The 17439-nt window shown below is 33.6% G+C and overlaps 1 protein-coding gene across 1 annotated transcript; it reads left to right on the top strand.

The window, feature by feature from the left end:
• Positions 1-14620: 14620 nt before the first annotated feature.
• On the top strand, positions 14621-16396 carry LOC147543600 (transcription factor MYB114-like). The gene is made up of 3 exons (XM_086638121.1): positions 14621-15093; positions 15187-15316; positions 15738-16396. The coding sequence occupies exons 1-3, from the start codon at positions 14952-14954 to the stop codon at positions 16081-16083; spliced, it is 618 nt and encodes a 205-aa protein (XP_086494247.1). The 5' UTR covers positions 14621-14951; the 3' UTR covers positions 16084-16396.
• The last annotated feature ends 1043 nt before the right edge of the window (positions 16397-17439 follow it).

The raw sequence follows: 17439 nt of genomic DNA, 5'->3' as shown, positions 1-17439 counted from the left end.
ATAAAAAAAAATTTCTTTTTTTTTTCTCTCTTCCCCTCTCTCTCTAAAAAAAATTTTTTTTTTTCTTTCTTCTCTCTCTCTCTCTAGAACTCAGTTCTAGAGAGAGAGAGAGGGGACCTTCAACAGAGTTGTTGAAGGTCTGTTGAAGGTCCCCCCTCTCTCTCTAGAACTAACAGTTCTAGAGAGAGAGTGAAGAAAGAAAAAAAAAAATTTTTTTTTAGAGAGAGAGAGGAAGAGAGAATTTTTTTTTATTTTTTTTAGGTTTGAAGTCGCTGGCCGGAAATTGGTCGGCCGGCGACTCTCGCCGGAGAAGGTGATGAGGTGGCGTAACAGATGATATGGCATGACTTGGCAGAGAGAGAAAACATGATGGAGGAGAGAGAGTGACGGTGTTATAACGGAAGGGGGCCATATGGATATTTCTCGTAAAGTAGGGGGCCAGGCGGGAAGCTGGTCATAATGTTGGGGGCCATTAGGGAAATAACCCTAAAGAAAAAAGACGGGGGGTTGAGAGATGAGTAGGTAATAATTTGTTAATTCTTATTTGGCCCCCTACTTTGTGACCAGCTTCAAATATGACCCCCAAATTTCTGTAAATTCAAATATGGTCCCCTATTTTCATATAAATGTCATAACTACCCCTCCTATTAATGTATTTTCAAAATAAAATAAAAAAGAAAAACCTAAATTCCACCTCCCCACCACTCATCTCTCTCCACTTCACCTTTCTCTCCAACTCACCTCTCTCTCTCTCTCCACCTCACCATCATCTTCTCCGGCGAAGGTTGTCGGCCGGAAAATTTTCCGGCCGACGACCTTCAAGCTTAATTTTTTTTTTCTCATCTCTCTCTCTCTAACTTGTTATAACAAAGCTGCAAAATTACCAAAAACAAAAAACTACTCAGATTAGGTTAATGTTTGAACAAATCAAAAACCCTAAGTAATTGAATAAGTCACTAAAACATTATTGGGAGTACTTATTCAAGCATTCTCCATGAAGGAAAATAGAAAGAGAAAGGTGGGGGTTTTCTGGATGAATCATTAATGTTAACCAAAACAAAGCATTTAATGACTACTACTTGAGAATGGAAAATATGAGGAACAAAAACCCTAACTCCAAACCATGAATAGTCAATAAAAATGAGCTAGCAAGATCAAACCTTTGGGATTACCCATAAAAACCAAGCAAAAAACCCCATTTATGATAAGAAAGGTTGAAGCTTTTTCTCTCACTTCTAACATCAAAGAGCCATTTCTGCTCAACAAAGAGTTGTTTGGTTAACATGATTGAGAACCCTTAACTTGGTAAAACATGGATCCGAGTTGAAACCCTAAGTTTTCATTAGTTCCAAATTTAAAGTTTCAATTTTTGCCCAAATTAATGAAAACCCAGATAAGAAAACAATCCAAAACATTCAAAGAACCCCCAAAAATGTAAAGATTAAACTGAAAAACGGAAAAAAAAAAAAAAAAAGTTATAACCTTTAGAACTGACTAACCTTGAAGACCAGCCATATTTCCAATCTCAGGTGGAATAATACCAGACAGATTATTAACATTAAGATATAGATCAGAAAGTTCAGTAAGATTTGAGATCTCTTTGGATATATCACCAGATAAAGAGTTATAATGTAAGTAAAGACCAGACAAATATTTTAACCTAGATACAAGCATACAGTTGTTGGTATTTTCCCTGATAAACCCTTTCCTTGTAATGAAATATTAGCTACTTTTCCATGTTCATTACAAGCTACACCTTCAACAGACCAGATTTAGAGAGAGAGATAGAGAGAGATGATAGAAAAAAAAATTAAAGTTTGAAGGTTGCCAGCCGGAAACCTTCGCCGGAGAAGATGATGGTGAGGTGGAGAGAGAGAGGTAAGTTGGAGAAAAATGTGACGTGGAGAGAGATGAGTGGTGGAGAGGAAAGTGAGGTGGAATTTAGGTTTTTCTTTTTTTATTTTATTTTGAAAATACATTAATAGGAGGGGTAGTTATGGCATTTGTGTGAAAATAGGGGGCCATATTTGAATTTACAGAAATTTGGGAGTCATATTTGAAGCTGGTCACAAAGTAGGGGGTCAAATAAGAATTAACTCTTTGTTTTAGTGATGTACTTATGTAAAACGCGAGTAATGAGCAAGGGAATATGGCTATTTAGGTAGAAAAACTTATCTTAATAACTAAAAAAGCCCACACCTTTTACAATTAACTAAAAATTGTCAAAATATTATAGATAAAGATTCATTGAGTTTAAAATAATATGAATATTTAGTAATCAGGTCATTTTTAATTTGTTTCCTTCCTAAAATACCCTTACCCACTAAATTTTCTCTCTCTCAATAAACCCAAAAGTTTTAGGGTTTTTTGCCCTTTTCTTCATCCCGATTCTTCTTCTTCTCTGTTCTAATTCAATTTCATCATCATCTTCATCTTGGCGAGGTTTCCGTCCCCATCATCATTTTACCCCTACATGTGACTGTTCCCATTCCCCATCTGAATAAACTTGTTAGAAATCTGTTTAATATGCCCAAGATTGCCTACTCGAGCAGCCTTCCATTAGAGCATGATGTCGGGTGAAGTTCAAATAATTTGTTTAGGTAATATTTTATATCATGATCAGCTTCATTAGTTGCTCAAAATTGGGATATGACAATCATGAATCATATAAAGAAGCAAAGGTTTCTGTTTCTACTTGCTTTATTGAACCAGAGAAAGAAGAATTATATTGGTAAAAGTAAAATATATTAGGTTTCTGAGTTGGGAAGTCTAGTTAAAGCCAAAGATATCCATGAAGATGCAATTAGATTACTTGGGAATGAATTGATCAATATGTATGGGAAATGTAAATTTATTCAAGGTGCATAGAAGGTGTTTGATGAATTTCCTGTTAGAGATGTGATTTAGTGGACTTCAATTTTGGCTTGTTAGATTAAATGTGGGTATCCAAGAGAAGCTCTTATGATTTTCCGTCAAATGTGTGTGAATGAGGCGAATCCCAATTCTTAGACAGTTTCATATATCCTTCCCGCTTGTTCGGATTTAAAATACTTGAACTAGGGTAGAGAGATTCATGGTTTTTCTTATAAGAATTTGTATGGGAGATAACATTTTTATTACTAGTGGACTAGTCAAAATGTATGCTGATTGTTGAAGCATCAAACAAGCTCAATTTTTCTTTGATATATCTAGGGGTGGCAATGGGTACCCATTTACTCGAGAACCGAACCGACCCCGAGTCTTAATGGGTAGGTACTGGGTATAAGTTTTAGATCCATTAAGGAAATCGGGTCTTAAATGGGTATACCCGAAAGGACCCGACTAGGAGGCGGGTCCTTATCGGGTATATCCGCCGGGTACCCGACGGGTAATGGGTACCCGAGATAATACGAAAAAATACCCTAGATTATATAGTATTCTTGTACGTCAGGGTTTTTCTCACCAAGTTACCAACTCACCAAGTTATGAAATTTCTCAAATCCTCTTTTCCTTGGTTGAAAACTAATTTATAAAACACAAAAGTGAGCGAGTTAATATAACATAAAGGTTCATTTCTTCTTTCTTGATTCCCCTAATCTCTAATCTCTTATACTCATCAACTATTGTACCCGAGATATTTTCTTATTTAAGGATCTATGTCGTTTATGATATTTCTTTTCACTAGATTCATGCAAATTCTTCTACTTTAAGAAATATTTGATATACTTTTGTGAATACCCAATGGGTACCCGATACCCGATGGGTACCCGAGAATTTTAAAGGTTCCGGTTCTGGATCCTTTGATTGAGGTACCGGTACCGGAACCGTCAAAAATCGAAACTGTTACGATTTATAGGTTCCGGTTCTGGATAGTTAAATACCCGAACCGGAACCGACCCGTTGACACCCCTAGATATATCTAATTAATTAATTTTAGTAATTCGATATTAGAAAGTTCAGAATTGAAGTACCTATATGTCAAAGAACTATGCATGTCTAAGTTTGCAACAAAAAAAGTATATGTATGTTAAAGAACTATGCATGTCAATGTCATCAACAACAAGTTTCATCCAACCTGCAAAGCTTTCAAATCATGTTTGTAATCTATATTTGCAAACACATGTTTGCATAACCGATTGTTGCAAACACATGTTTGCAGAACTTGTTTGCAAACACTTGTTTGCAGTTTACATTATGCAAACACGTTTGCATAACAGACTGTTGCAAACACGTTTGCATAACAGACTGTTGCAAACACGTTTGCATAACAGACTGTTGCAAACACGTTTGCAGAAAAACGTAAAGGAAAAAAACGTCGTTTTTTCTGGGGTTTTTTTAAAAAAAAAAAAATATTGAAAGTGGATCTTGTTAGAAAGCTAATGAAAAATCATTTCTAAATATATAATTTTTATAGAAATCCGACATCTCAAAAACAAAAGTTATATCGATTTAAAGTTTAAAGAAAAATAAAAGAATTTAGTTACACAAAATGACAAAAAAAGGGTATTTTAGTATTTGCACACTTTTTGACCTGAATAATAATTTTCAAATGTTTTGTGCTTTTCTACTCATTTTCAATATTATTTTGACCTTTTTAGAAATTACCTCCACAAAGCAATTAGGGTATAATAATTTCATTGTTGATTGTAACAGTCGTGGGATCTCAAATAGAGATGATCATAACCTATTAACCTCTCTCTCACACACACACATCAATACTCATGATTATAGATACTTTCGAGGTGAGTCAGGTGACAATTTTAGATGGGGAAGCTGATAGAAAGCATCCCTTCTCTAAATCCATTTTTTTTCTTTTACTTAATTCTCATCGTCCTCATGACCATGTTTGGTTCTCTATTATTTGTACAAGCAATCTCAATTAAGGTAGAAAGAAACACCTTCCCTATTAACCTTCATAATACCAAAAGCAAATAAATACGTCCCTCTATGTGTATATTGTGTATATATATTTTGAAGATGAAGACCAACATTTATATAAGGAAACTTCATTTCATTAATGAGGCATACAATATGAACAACTTACATAGATCTAATTGCATCATAATGATTGATTGATGATTTACGGCCATCACATAAATACTTAGATGCTTAAATTAAATGCCATGTAAAGAGCCTAGAAGGCCATAACATCACCCTGCCATAGGACGACCGGACCATGCCTAACTTTTTGTTGATACCATGACTTCACAGAACTTTTACTGTAGGGTGATGAGATAGATCAATACTGTGACCTATCAGGTTGAGTCATTGATCATATATGATATCTTCTTATCATTTCTAGTTATTATATATCTTGACTTCATATTGTATCTGAGTCTTTTGGCATAATACCACTCAGTTGTCATTTCAGCAAATACGAGGTTATTCTTCCTTAACTAGCAATAAGTTTGCCGAACCTAGATAGAGAATTCTACCAATTTCGTTGTGAGAATAGTCCCACATGAGAGAACGGGTAACTAGCAACCAAGAATATAAAGTATAGGTCCTCTCCACTCATTGCCAATTGGTTTTGAGTTGGATGGCCACAAACTTAACATGGTATTAGAGCTAGGCCCACACGTGATAGGTCCTCTCCACTCATTGTCAATTGGTTTTGAGTTGGATGGCCACAAACTTAACATTCGTAACTTGGCGAGACATTGAACTCCAAACTACACTAATATGGCTTCAAAATGTTCTTTATGTCTTAATAGAAATCTAAAGTAAGGGCAACAACTAGGCATCAAGAAGAAAAATCCCTAGCTTTTGTCGACATGAAATACATTAATCTTTGTATATTAATTGTCCACCTTTCATATTTAGAGAAATTTTAGGATCAAATATCCCAAAATAATGATTGGATGGGTTTATGTAAGTTTTGTTTCATATGTAATTTGATAATAAGAGCATATCCAACTTATGGGGGTCTGGGGCTCCCAAATTCTAACTTAGGAGCCCCAACCCCTATTCCCCCCAACCCGGGAGCCCGAGCTGGGAGGGCTCCCAGCCCCAACAGAGTACTGTTGGGAGTCCCAAACGGCTAGTTGGAGACTCCCAACGGTAGTATTGGGGTGGATCCCCTTTAATACTTCAACCATCTCTCTATTTCAATCTCTTTTTCTCTATCAATATTTCTACCTCAGTCTCTCTTTTTCTCAATCTCTTTTTCTCAATCTCTCTACCTCAATATTATTTGTTCAATCTCTCTTTCTTTTCTCTATCAATGGATAGTCCAAACTCCAATTTCAATAATGTTGGAAGCTATGTTGACATGTTAAACTCCGATTTCAATTATGATGATGTTCGTTTATCGAATGATGGAGTCGAAGAAACTTTTGATTGCAATGAAACGCCGAACTCGTCGATTTTCGCTAAGCGTTATAATCATGTAGATGATGATGTGCTCGTTAATGCTTATTTAAATATTGCCACCGATGCGATTATTGACAATGATCAAAGAGAGGGTACTTTTTGGATCAAGATTGCCGAACACTTCAACGAGCGTACAAACCAAAATCGTGCTCCGGAGGGTCTTAAATGTCGTTGGAGCGAGATTAACAAGCAATGCGCGAAAGTTTGTGGGCATTTGTCATTGTTGCGAAAGAACCCAAAAAGCGGAAAAAATGATGATGATCGGGTAATTACTCTTATTACATTTTGACAACATTATGATTTATTTTTGACAACATATTTGAAATTTTTATTTTTATTTTGCAGTTGAAGTCCGCATATGAATTGTTTAAACGAAACAATGACGGCAAACCTTTTAAGTTTGAACATTATTATAAAATTTTGAAAGACCATCCCAAATGGTAATCAAACTTATCTCAATCTTCGTCAAACAAAACATAACAGTCTTTGGACCAATACGAATGATCTCCCTCTACAATCCAACAAAGACCTCTTGGAAGAAAAACAAGCAAGGAGGCTAGAGATAAAGCCGTGGTGAAAGTTCTACAGCGATTGAGTTTTGAAAAGAGAGAAATGTGAATCAGGTGACTAGAGATAATCTTCTTAATGACTCCATACGCAAAAAGAAAGTCTAGTCCTTCAAAAAACAATTAGCCGTGCAAAACTAACAATTAGACGTGCAAAACAAACAAATAGACGAGCAAAGAGATACCAACAACGTTCAACGCCTAAAAGAAGAAAATCTTCGGATGCAACTTGGGGTAGACTTGATGAACAAAGATACTTCAAACATGAATCCCGAACAACTTGCTATTTATAGGAAATTGTTTTCAAACTAGATGAACATGAATTAGATTAGTTTTAAAAAAATTAAAAATTTTATTTTAGTTGTTTTAATTATGTATGAATGCTAATTATTTATAAAATCTTAATTAATTTTAATTAATTTTACTGAATTTTAATTATAACAATTCATAATTCGGATTTGAGAGCCCGACGTTGGAATTGAGAAAAGCCTCGGGGCTTCCAAAATTGTGCGCACGAGCCCCACATTGGACTTGCCCTAACACAGTACTATGCACATAATTTTTTCTCTGTGTCTTATTGTTTCACAGTTGTTCATTGATAATCTCTAAAATCATTTGTCATAGTACAAAAGTATATATCATAAAAATATACTTTAGATCAGTGGCAGACTTAGAAAAATTTCTTTGTGGGGGCACTTTTAGTTCTATATAATAAACCATTGTAGAATGTCTAAAAGTCTTGGTGTCATATTATATTAAACGAGTGATTTACACAATTCTTAGTGACATTTTGAACCAACGCGACTATCGCTAACTTGTGAATCGCGTTAACTGCAGTTAACAACTCTGATCTTATTACATTTGAATTATATAAAAATAGTCTATGTAAATTTTATGTTAAAAAAATGAGAGTCATTTATGTCTTGAAAAAAAAATCACTATAATTTACGTACTTAAAGAAGTTAGGAAAGAGACAACATAAGAATAATATGGAAAAATTAGTTCTAATAAAATTGAAAAGTTTTATTAAAACGGGATCAAAATCAAGTATACAAAATAAAATAAAAAAACGGTAAAAGATGAGTTAATTTGAAAATTTTGGTCAAAATAAAATAGAGCTAAAACTATAGCTTTTTAAAGAGTAAGGGACACAAACCAATTTTCTTGTAAAGAAACCAAAAAGAACAACAATGCCATGTTAGGGGACTCAAACCTTGATCTTTTGGGTGGCCAATTTGTTTGGCCTCCACTAGGCCTGTACTTATTTTGTTTATAACCTTGCATTTTTTTTTTGATGAGGATTATAACCTTGCATTGGTATGCATTTTCTAATTAAATTTTATTTATATATGAAACTAAATCTGGTCTAAAAATATTTTACATGTGGGGGCACATGCCCTTTCTTGGATGCCTTCTCATGCCTTGTAAAAGCAAAAGAATCTAACAGAAGGCAGAAATTATATTTATAGTTTTCATAGTATAAATGGAAGGCATTAAACCGCGTTTCCGAATTTATCTATTAGTTAATGTAATATGAAATGATGGTGATCTTATTTTATGCTCTATTTTGAAAATAAAGTTGTGTATTCCCTAGATTCTGCATCAAAGTATCTTGAGATAACACCTTAGACCTACTTTTCATGTTTCATTTATATTGTTTAAAGGTACAAAGATAAATTACCATTTATAGTATGCAAGTTTCATGAGATTGTCATCATCATAACCACCAGTTTGGGCATAGAAAGAAGATGTATCTTAGGAGAAATGATAATAAACATTAATTTGGGGGACAATGGAATTGGGGTAAATGATGATAGAGACCACACCACAAGGATCTGAGTTCAAACAATCCAAAAAACTGTTTTGTTTTCTTCAATAAATTTAAAACATTTTGGTGCCCAACTACTGAAAAGTACTAAACAAAATTTCCAATTAAATGGTCAAAATTAACTTACACTTTGACTGACAACTTTATGCAAATAGTTCAAAAAATATCAAAAAGATGCTCAGTGGAAGAAACCCACGATACCCACATGTTTCAATAGTAGTAGGAGAAGCCCTATTCTATTCTATGTGACCGTTTTTTTGGTTCAGTGGAATGAAATTTCTCCAAGAAAAACCCTAGCAAAATTGGCAACTACCTTGGTTTGTGTGATGACTTTCCTTTTTACAATAAATAAATGTTTGATTTATATCTATGTTGTTTGTTATAATTGATCAAATTAGATTTTGTGTCTCTCAACTAGTCTATAATCCCTAGATAAGGTAATACAACTAACTTACTTTGAATGAATTTTGTAGAGGACTCTGACCAAGTAAGTGTTCTAAGAAACTAATGGTTAGAATTTGTTAGAGTTCATTGGACCTAATATTTTCCCAAAATTAACATACAAGGAAATTATCGCTCCAAGCGTTATTTGCAAATTTTAATGCTCATGTAACGGGAGATGATGCTAATATCTCTCCTCAATGCCACTGCTAGGGTGATCACCCGACTTTCAACTCCCCACTTTAAGTTTACGAAGTCGTAACCCATCTAATGTGGGATAGTACTAATGTAATCCTTCATCTATCATTATATAATTTTTTTTATAAGATGTTAGGTTATGTCGAAATAATGTGGGAAAATTTCTTTTCAAATTTTGACTGAATCTGAACCGTTCATCTTTTAAGTAGTCAGGATTCAACCAATTTTTCAAAAGAGACTTGCCACATTATTTCAGCTAAATTTTGTCAATTTTTTTTTTATGTAAAAATAGCATTTCGTTTTTTTTTATATCGACTCAAGAGTCATTATACCAGTACATGACAGAAATACATCATGAATATATTATATCATGAACTAAATAAGTTCTATAACTACTATCACAAACACACTTTTTGTCTTGGGGTCATATAAATACTCCTATGTGACATAATATCTTGAAATGTGAACAACCAAATACAAAACTATATTACAATTTAGAAACTTTTACTAATATCTCTGAAAATAGATAAATCTACTACATGAATATAAACATTTTTCTCAAATTTCACCCGGTTGGGAAGGAGAAAGTAAAGTAGTAATGAACGTCACCATACATCTAAAGAAAATCAAGTAAGAAAGGAAACACAGCAAAAGGAAAAAAAAAAAATCAGAATTACTTTGCAGATTCCACTTTCAAGGATGACCATGATTCTTCCCTTCTTTGTTTTTATTAATGACCAACCATTTCAGAAGACTAAGAAAACAAATTATCAGAGCAAAAAAGAAATGTCAAATTGTCATTCCTTTATTAAAAAAAAACGTGTCAATCTAGAAGAACAAGTAGGGAAGTAGATTTAACGGATTTATGTGATGAGCCATTTCATTTTGGAAACCTTTAAAATCTCTTCCAATTCAAATTTTCATCTTGATATTTAGTAGAGCTACTTGTTGTATTCGGGTAGCTCTTGAATGAGACTTGTAAGTATTAATGGACTCTTGCAACTCTTTCATAATTCAAATGATGTAATGACTATTATTACGCGTTAGCTGACTGTGAAAGTATTTTTGCACAATCTCATTGGCTATTAAATATTTAACAATATAAATAAAAACACGAGATATACTATCAAACTAACCATATCTAGAGCAATTTCAAGTCGAATTCAATTGGGCTATCTGAGTATTAACATGTCTCATACTGAAAACCATAAAATATAGGGTAAATCCTATTTTGGGCCTAAGATGTGACCAATTGGCTACTTTGGCCTCTTGATTGCAAAATCACATTTTTTGGGTCTCCAAGTTAATAATTTTGGATTCTCATCAAAAAGAAAAAAAGTTAATAATTTTGGTACCTAAAAGTATTACTCCAACTTTACCTATTATCTTATTCACGTTTATCCCTTGATTTTTTCTTGTCTGATTATGAGCTATCCTCTTTTTCTCAGGGCCATTTGATGGGAGTGGGGACGTGCCCCTGCACTGGACCTCACCGAGATCCTCTCTTACAAAAAAAAGTTTTTAAGTCGTCTTTAGGTAAATCATAAACATCTAAAATTTAACTAATGAAATTTTATTAGGTTAGGCGGTAGATACTGTGTGGTACACCCTTATTGTCAAAGTTTCGATTCCTTTTGATAACATATTTGTTTGTAAGAGTTTAACTCTTCGTGCATGTTAGGTCAATTTTCCCATAACAAATAATACATAACTGCACCCAAGTTTCGCCACATCTCTATTTGCAAATTTTATTTTTCATGCATTTCCCATCTATATTTTAGCAAAGAAACTTTCTATCTCTTTTTCTTTTTTTCTCCATCTTTTCTCTCTTCCTTGTTCATATCTCTTTATGGAAGACCCTCTCTTCTCTTGCAAGTTCTTTATCTAATCTCTGTATCTTTATCAAATCTACTTTTCTTGAGCTTAATTTGGATCGTGTGAGACTAGTTTCGAATAAAAAATTATATTTAGTGAAGTTTTATCTGAGATTGTGTTAGGCTAATCATGGAAGCGACATTCGTCGAATTTAGAATCGTCGATAATTTAATATAATTTTTTACTCGTAAATTATTTCAAATATATGTTTATTATTTCTCATGTGAAAAAAAATCTGTGACTTCGCATATTTTTAGTATAAAAGGGTTCCAGTTGAAATTTGATATTGGGCCTCTAAATTCTAAGTCACGACCCTCTCTCTCTCTCTCTTAGTTTGATTTGTAATTAATGAGAAGGGGATTCTCCCTGTTCGTATGATTTCTAAACAATGGAGAGGCATGGGAAGGAGAGGGTCCCAACCTCTCCTCTGCATGAGACCGTGTCGATTGATTTCTCTTTTGTGCCTACACTTTACGTGTTTTTAGGGTATTTGTCGTTGAAGGTTCTAAATGTAAGAAAAGACGAGAGTAAAAAAGAAAGATAAAAAGGGGTGAAAACTAGAGAAACGATCTAAAGCAAGGGGGCGAAGTTGAAAAAGAGAAACAAAGTTTCTTCTAATAGCTTAAATAATTGTTAACTGAAGGAGGTCTTAACTAAATAGTCAAAATAATATTGAAAATAAGTAAAAAAATATAAAACATTTCATAATTATAATTCATGTCAAAAGACATACAAAGACTAAAATACCCTTTGGTTATTTTATGTAACTAATTATTTTATTTTTTTCTTTAAACTTTAAATATTTGTAACTTTTTTCTTGAGACGTCGGATTTCCATGAAATTTATATATTTAGAAGGGTTTATCATTATCTTTCCAACACGATTCACTTTCAATACTTTTTCTTCAAAAAAAATCTCAGAAAAACTATTTTGTTTTCTTTTGCAAACATTCTTGCACGATTTTCTTTTGCAAGTTGAGTTTGCATTTACAATAGTGCAAACCCAGTTTGAATTTGCGTAAGCTCACAACTGCAAACTGGTTTGCAAATTCAAAAGATTTGGATCTGGTTTTAGGGTTTCTTTGGAGAAGAAGAAGAAAAATCGAATAAGATGAAGATACAAAAAATACTAACAAGTACAAGATGAGAGACGAAGATGAAGATCAATACCTAAATAAATTGATAAGGGTTAGGATATCTGTATTTTGGGACTGCAAAAGGACAATAATTCTTGTATTATTGTGTTGTTGTAGATTGAGATTTGAAACAAACCACCATCCTTCATTAAATGATGCATGTGAAGAGTGGTTATTCCTTATACTAAACTTATTATTAGGATCACTTCTCATCATCAATCATTCGTCTCCAGATTTGGCAAGATTTAACAAATGTACCAACTTTTTTTAGGTCACGACTCGTCATGTGAAGAGTGGTTGTTTTTAACAAATACAGAAAGACCTAAACACGCAAAGAACTTACAACTCATCATCTATCTGGATATATTGATGTCTTTTAGTGAGAGAAAATGAAATCAGAATCTAAGTGTTTTTTTCTTGAACTCCAGTGGTCAAGTAACCTCCCTTGCTTACCTGAGTGGGCAGTGTTTCCCCTTTTGATTGTTAGAGATTCTCAAGGAACTGACCTTCTTCGAGCATGTTGACGAAGACGATGGCGAAGTAGATCTGACGAAGATGATGATGACGATCACGAACTCAGTGGAAGAAGGAAGAACAAGAGGAATAAGAAGAAGAAGCATCGAGAAGAAGAAAGAACCCAAAAAAAATTATGGATTTTTGTGAGAGAACGTGACTTTTAATGTGTATTAATATTTAGGGAACCAAAATATTAGAAAATGACCTGATTAATTATTTCCCATCTTATTTTAAATTTTGTTTATCAATACCCATAACATTTTGACAACTTATAGTTAATAGAAAATATTAATTGCTTTTTTAGTTATTGTAAATAATTTATTGACCAAACAACTATTTTTTTATAGCTAAAGGTCTAAGAAAGATTATTTGATAATAGGAACCAATATGACACTTGGTGGAGGCCAAAGTTATATTAGCCGTTAATATTGTTACACTGGAACGGAAAGAATCAGTTCTAATGTCGAGTAAATGATTTGCAAGAAAAAAAATAAGAGTAAATGGGTACATGTGTTGGAAACCGATCCCATTTCTGATCAATTCAAATTGTCAAATTGAGAAACAAATCACAATATTGCGTTCGTCTCGTCGAGCTCTTAAATTTAGAGCCAAAAACCACCCAAATCTGATTCTGGATGAATGAGATATTCAAATTTGAAATTTGGACGAAGTTTGGTTAATTAAGGGACTAATTGGCAATAAGGAAAAATTGGTTTGGGGGTCATTTGCGCATAGAGAACACGTTCAGATCAAGCAGCTCGCGTTTTCTCGGCGCAAAAGGCCAGATCCAACAGATCTCATTAAGCCCGCGTTGGGCACTGAGTGAGATCATCCCGTATCTCCATCTAACGATACCGAACTTCATCTGTTAGGCTACTTTCGGGCATGATCATATTGATCCAAAGGAGGGCGTTTCTTCCACGTGTTTAAGCGAGATATGACGGCACAATTCCTTTTTCCGATCTTAAATCGATAGTGAGATTCAACTACGAATCATCTGTTTCGGATGACAAACATTGTCGGTTAGAAATAAGAAAGATATTGAGTTGTTCTCTTCCTCAGTCTTTCTCTATTAATTTGGAACGAAAGTGTTTTTTGATTGATTTACAAATAAAATCAAAGTAGTAACCTGTTTTCACCAGTGATCCGGTTAGAGACTCGCTGAGTCAACTCGTTGAGTCGGTATACCGAAAACAACATGTTCGCACAGTACAACCATAATTTAGTGATTTTCTCCTCCGCCGCCATATTAAATCGAAGGAAGTCGTCCAGGCGCCATCATTTGATTTAATGATATGATAATCTTTAGGGCCATATAATTTTGATCCTTGTTATTAAGACATTTGAAATTAGCTCCAAGTGGACCCAGATATCATTGTAAAATGGATCTCCAACTCATAATTGGAAATCCTCAATCCTAATGAGGTAATAATAATTCCATAATACACATAAGATTAAGATATCATTGTAAATAGTACAGACACTATCACTTGTTGTCCTATTGTGTGTATTACTGGTTATCTTAATAGATCTGCCCTGAATAAAAAATGATTCAGCAATTTTATTCTTTCACAAATATTTTATTAGGAATGGCCTTCTCAACCCTAATTCCTTTATAGAAAGCCTCACCTGTTGTTCTCACACTAAAAAATCAATTCAACTTTTGGATTAAAAAAAAGAAAGAACTAAGAACTGCAGTAAACAATTATTGCTGGCTCAACTGTGATTGCTGCAGCTTTTGTAGTACACTATAGTATACAATAATATAAAGTTTTTAAGCTTTTCTTTTAATCAATTCAATGTCATCATTTCATCATTCCTGTGAACAGAATCTACATTTAATTTTATAGAGAAAAATTCCCCCTCACACCCATAAAGGTAGTTGGTATATCTCCCTATTTCCCATCATCATTCCAACTACAAACCATCAACCTTCTCTCTCTCTCTTTCTCACTCTCTCTCACTCTCTCACACACCAACAAAAACTCAAACACCCAAACTCAAAACACACAAACAAAAGAAAATAGGAAGAAGAGTAATAATGGCTAGTAAGAGTACTAGTTGTGGATCAACAAGAATTGATGTTAACAAAGGAGCATGGACAGCTGAAGAAGATGAAAGATTAGCTCAAGTTATTGAAATTCATGGACCAAGAAGGTGGAAAGCAATTGCAACCAAAGCAGGTTATTGTTGATAATTAATCTCAAATTGTTATACTATATAGTTAATTTTGATCTTTTAAGTAACATGGGTTTTTGATGATCTTATAATATCAGGACTCAGTAGATGTGGAAAAAGTTGCAGATTGAGATGGATGAATTATTTAAGGCCCAATATCAAAAGAGGAAATATTTCAGACCAAGAAGAAGATTTGATTCTTAGACTTCATAAACTCTTAGGAAACAGGTGAAACTCTAACTCCTAATTTATTACTCAACTACATGTATATAATTAATCACATCCCCCACCCTTGGTTCAGACGAACCGCCCTTGTTTATGGTATCACTTGTGATTATACTCGTATAGTTCATCGATCTCCTCGTTGTCATCTGTACTGATATTGGGCTTGTCACATCCCTTACTCACAGAGGTGAGCTGCTCTAGCCTCTATTTTGACAACCTAAGTTGTACCGGCTAATTAACGATATTGTCCCTGCTTTATCTGTACTTGTTTTAGAGGTGAACTACCCTAGTCTCTAGTTTGACGACCTTAGCTTCAGCAGTTAACGATATTGTCTTTGCTTTAGCTCTACCTGTTTAAGCCATAAGGGCACAAGATTTTGTAAATAAATATAATTATGTTTTCGTTTACTTGATGAATAATTAGGTGGTCTTTGATTGCGGGGAGGTTGCCTGGTAGAACAGACAATGAGATCAAGAACTATTGGAATTCTCATTTAAGCAAGAAAATACATGAAAAGGAGAAAAAGAGAAGAGGTCCAAAAACAGAAAGGTCTAAGCTTCAAGAAATGGAAAAGGTGTTATTAGAGAAAGAAAGTGTAAAGGTGAGTGAAGAAGGGTCTTCTAAAGGTGATGATCATGGAGATCTACAAAATAGCTTTAATGGGGAAGAATTCTTTGATTTCTCTGGCGTGGATCAATCAAATTTTGACTGGATAAACACATTTCTTGATGTTAATGAGGTCTTGTATGGGTTTTCCATGAAGATGTGAACCTTCTTCTTTAATCTTCTTCATCCTCTATCTCTCTCTCACTGGAATTTGGGGCAATTTTGATTTTGCTAATGAAGGGCATTAATGAGTGAGAATGAGTGGTGTGCTTCCCTAATTGTAGTTAGGTTTAATTGCCATCTATGAGACATTAATTTTGTGTGCGTTTTCCCGGGAATATGAAATCTTTGTTTCTTTTATGTATCATTCTTCTGTTTTTAATAGTATTAGGTTTGATCATTGTTATAGTTTGTTATGTATGGCATGCTTTGGGCATCTCCAATGCAAAACTCAAAAAGAAATTTCGTTCGTCTTATGTGTCAAGTCTCGATTAAGATTTTATGTCCTAGACGGCACTAATGATATCCTCTAATTTTTGTATTTCTCCAATGCAAAGTAATTTTTGTATTTCTCCAATGCAAATCTTTGGAACTTTTGTTTTAACATAGAACATCTCCAATGCAACACTCAAACTCTAAATCTTAAAGTGTCATATAGAATTTTTTTTTCAGAGCTTCCCTTTAAGAGCATCTCCAATGCAACATTCAAACTTTAAATTTAGAGTGCCACATAGGATTTTTTAGAGTTTTTCTTTGAAATGTATCTCCAATGCAAAACTCAACATGAAACTCTAAAATAATGTGTCAAAATTTATTTTAGAGATCCTTAAGATGACACTCTAAATTTAGAGTGTCCTTTTAGGATCTCTAAGTGCCACATAAGCAAATCAATTAGTTTTCAAACAAAAATATAGGTTTGTAGAGTTTCTTTTAAGTATTACATTGGAGAACGTTTTCCAGAGTTTTTCTTGAGTCTTGCATTGGAGATGCTCTAAAATCCATCTCCAATGCAAATCTCAACATAAAACTCTAAAATGATGTGTCAAGACTCAAGAAAAACTCTATAAATCTTATGTGTCAAGTGAGAAAAATGGATCTCTAAATGGTTTCTTTCCTATTTGGCCATTTACAGACACTCTATTGCAAAACCTTCTCCAATGCAACACTCAAGAGAATTCTAGGTGTCAAGTGTTAAAAATAGATCTATAAATTTTAGAGTTTAAGTGTTGTATTGGAGATGCTCTAATTAGAGATATCTCAAGAGTACACTCTAAAAATAGAGTGTACTCTTGAGATATGTCTAATTGTCCAACTCACCATTTTTTTTTTTATAGGTAACCCAATAGAATTCAAGTCTTCATATATCTTAAATATAACTAATTATTTCTTTACAAAAATAATGATGTCACATAAGTAAACAAAACACCTTTAGAAGTTTGCATTGGACACACAAAAATCAAACGATCTCTATTGTACCATATAGGAACGAGATTCTTCATTGAGAATTGACACTTAGGTG

This window comes from Eschscholzia californica, unplaced genomic scaffold, assembly GCF_041429995.1.
Source record: "Eschscholzia californica isolate CP2 unplaced genomic scaffold, dmEscCali1.0.p SCAF_4, whole genome shotgun sequence".
NCBI lineage: Eukaryota > Viridiplantae > Streptophyta > Magnoliopsida > Ranunculales > Papaveraceae > Eschscholzia > Eschscholzia californica.
This window is presented reverse-complemented; position numbering and strand designations above follow the sequence as displayed.

Excerpts from the sequence above, each read along its gene's own strand:
- LOC147543600 (XM_086638121.1), top strand. The coding sequence starts at position 14,952 with ATGGCTAGTAAGAGTACTAGTTGTGGATCAACAAGAATTGATGTTAAC. Across the intron at positions 15,094-15,186 it reads AGCAATTGCAACCAAAGCAG|GACTCAGTAGATGTGGAAAA; the intron begins GTTATTGTTGAT and ends TTATAATATCAG. Across the intron at positions 15,317-15,737 it reads CATAAACTCTTAGGAAACAG|GTGGTCTTTGATTGCGGGGA; the intron begins GTGAAACTCTAA and ends ATGAATAATTAG.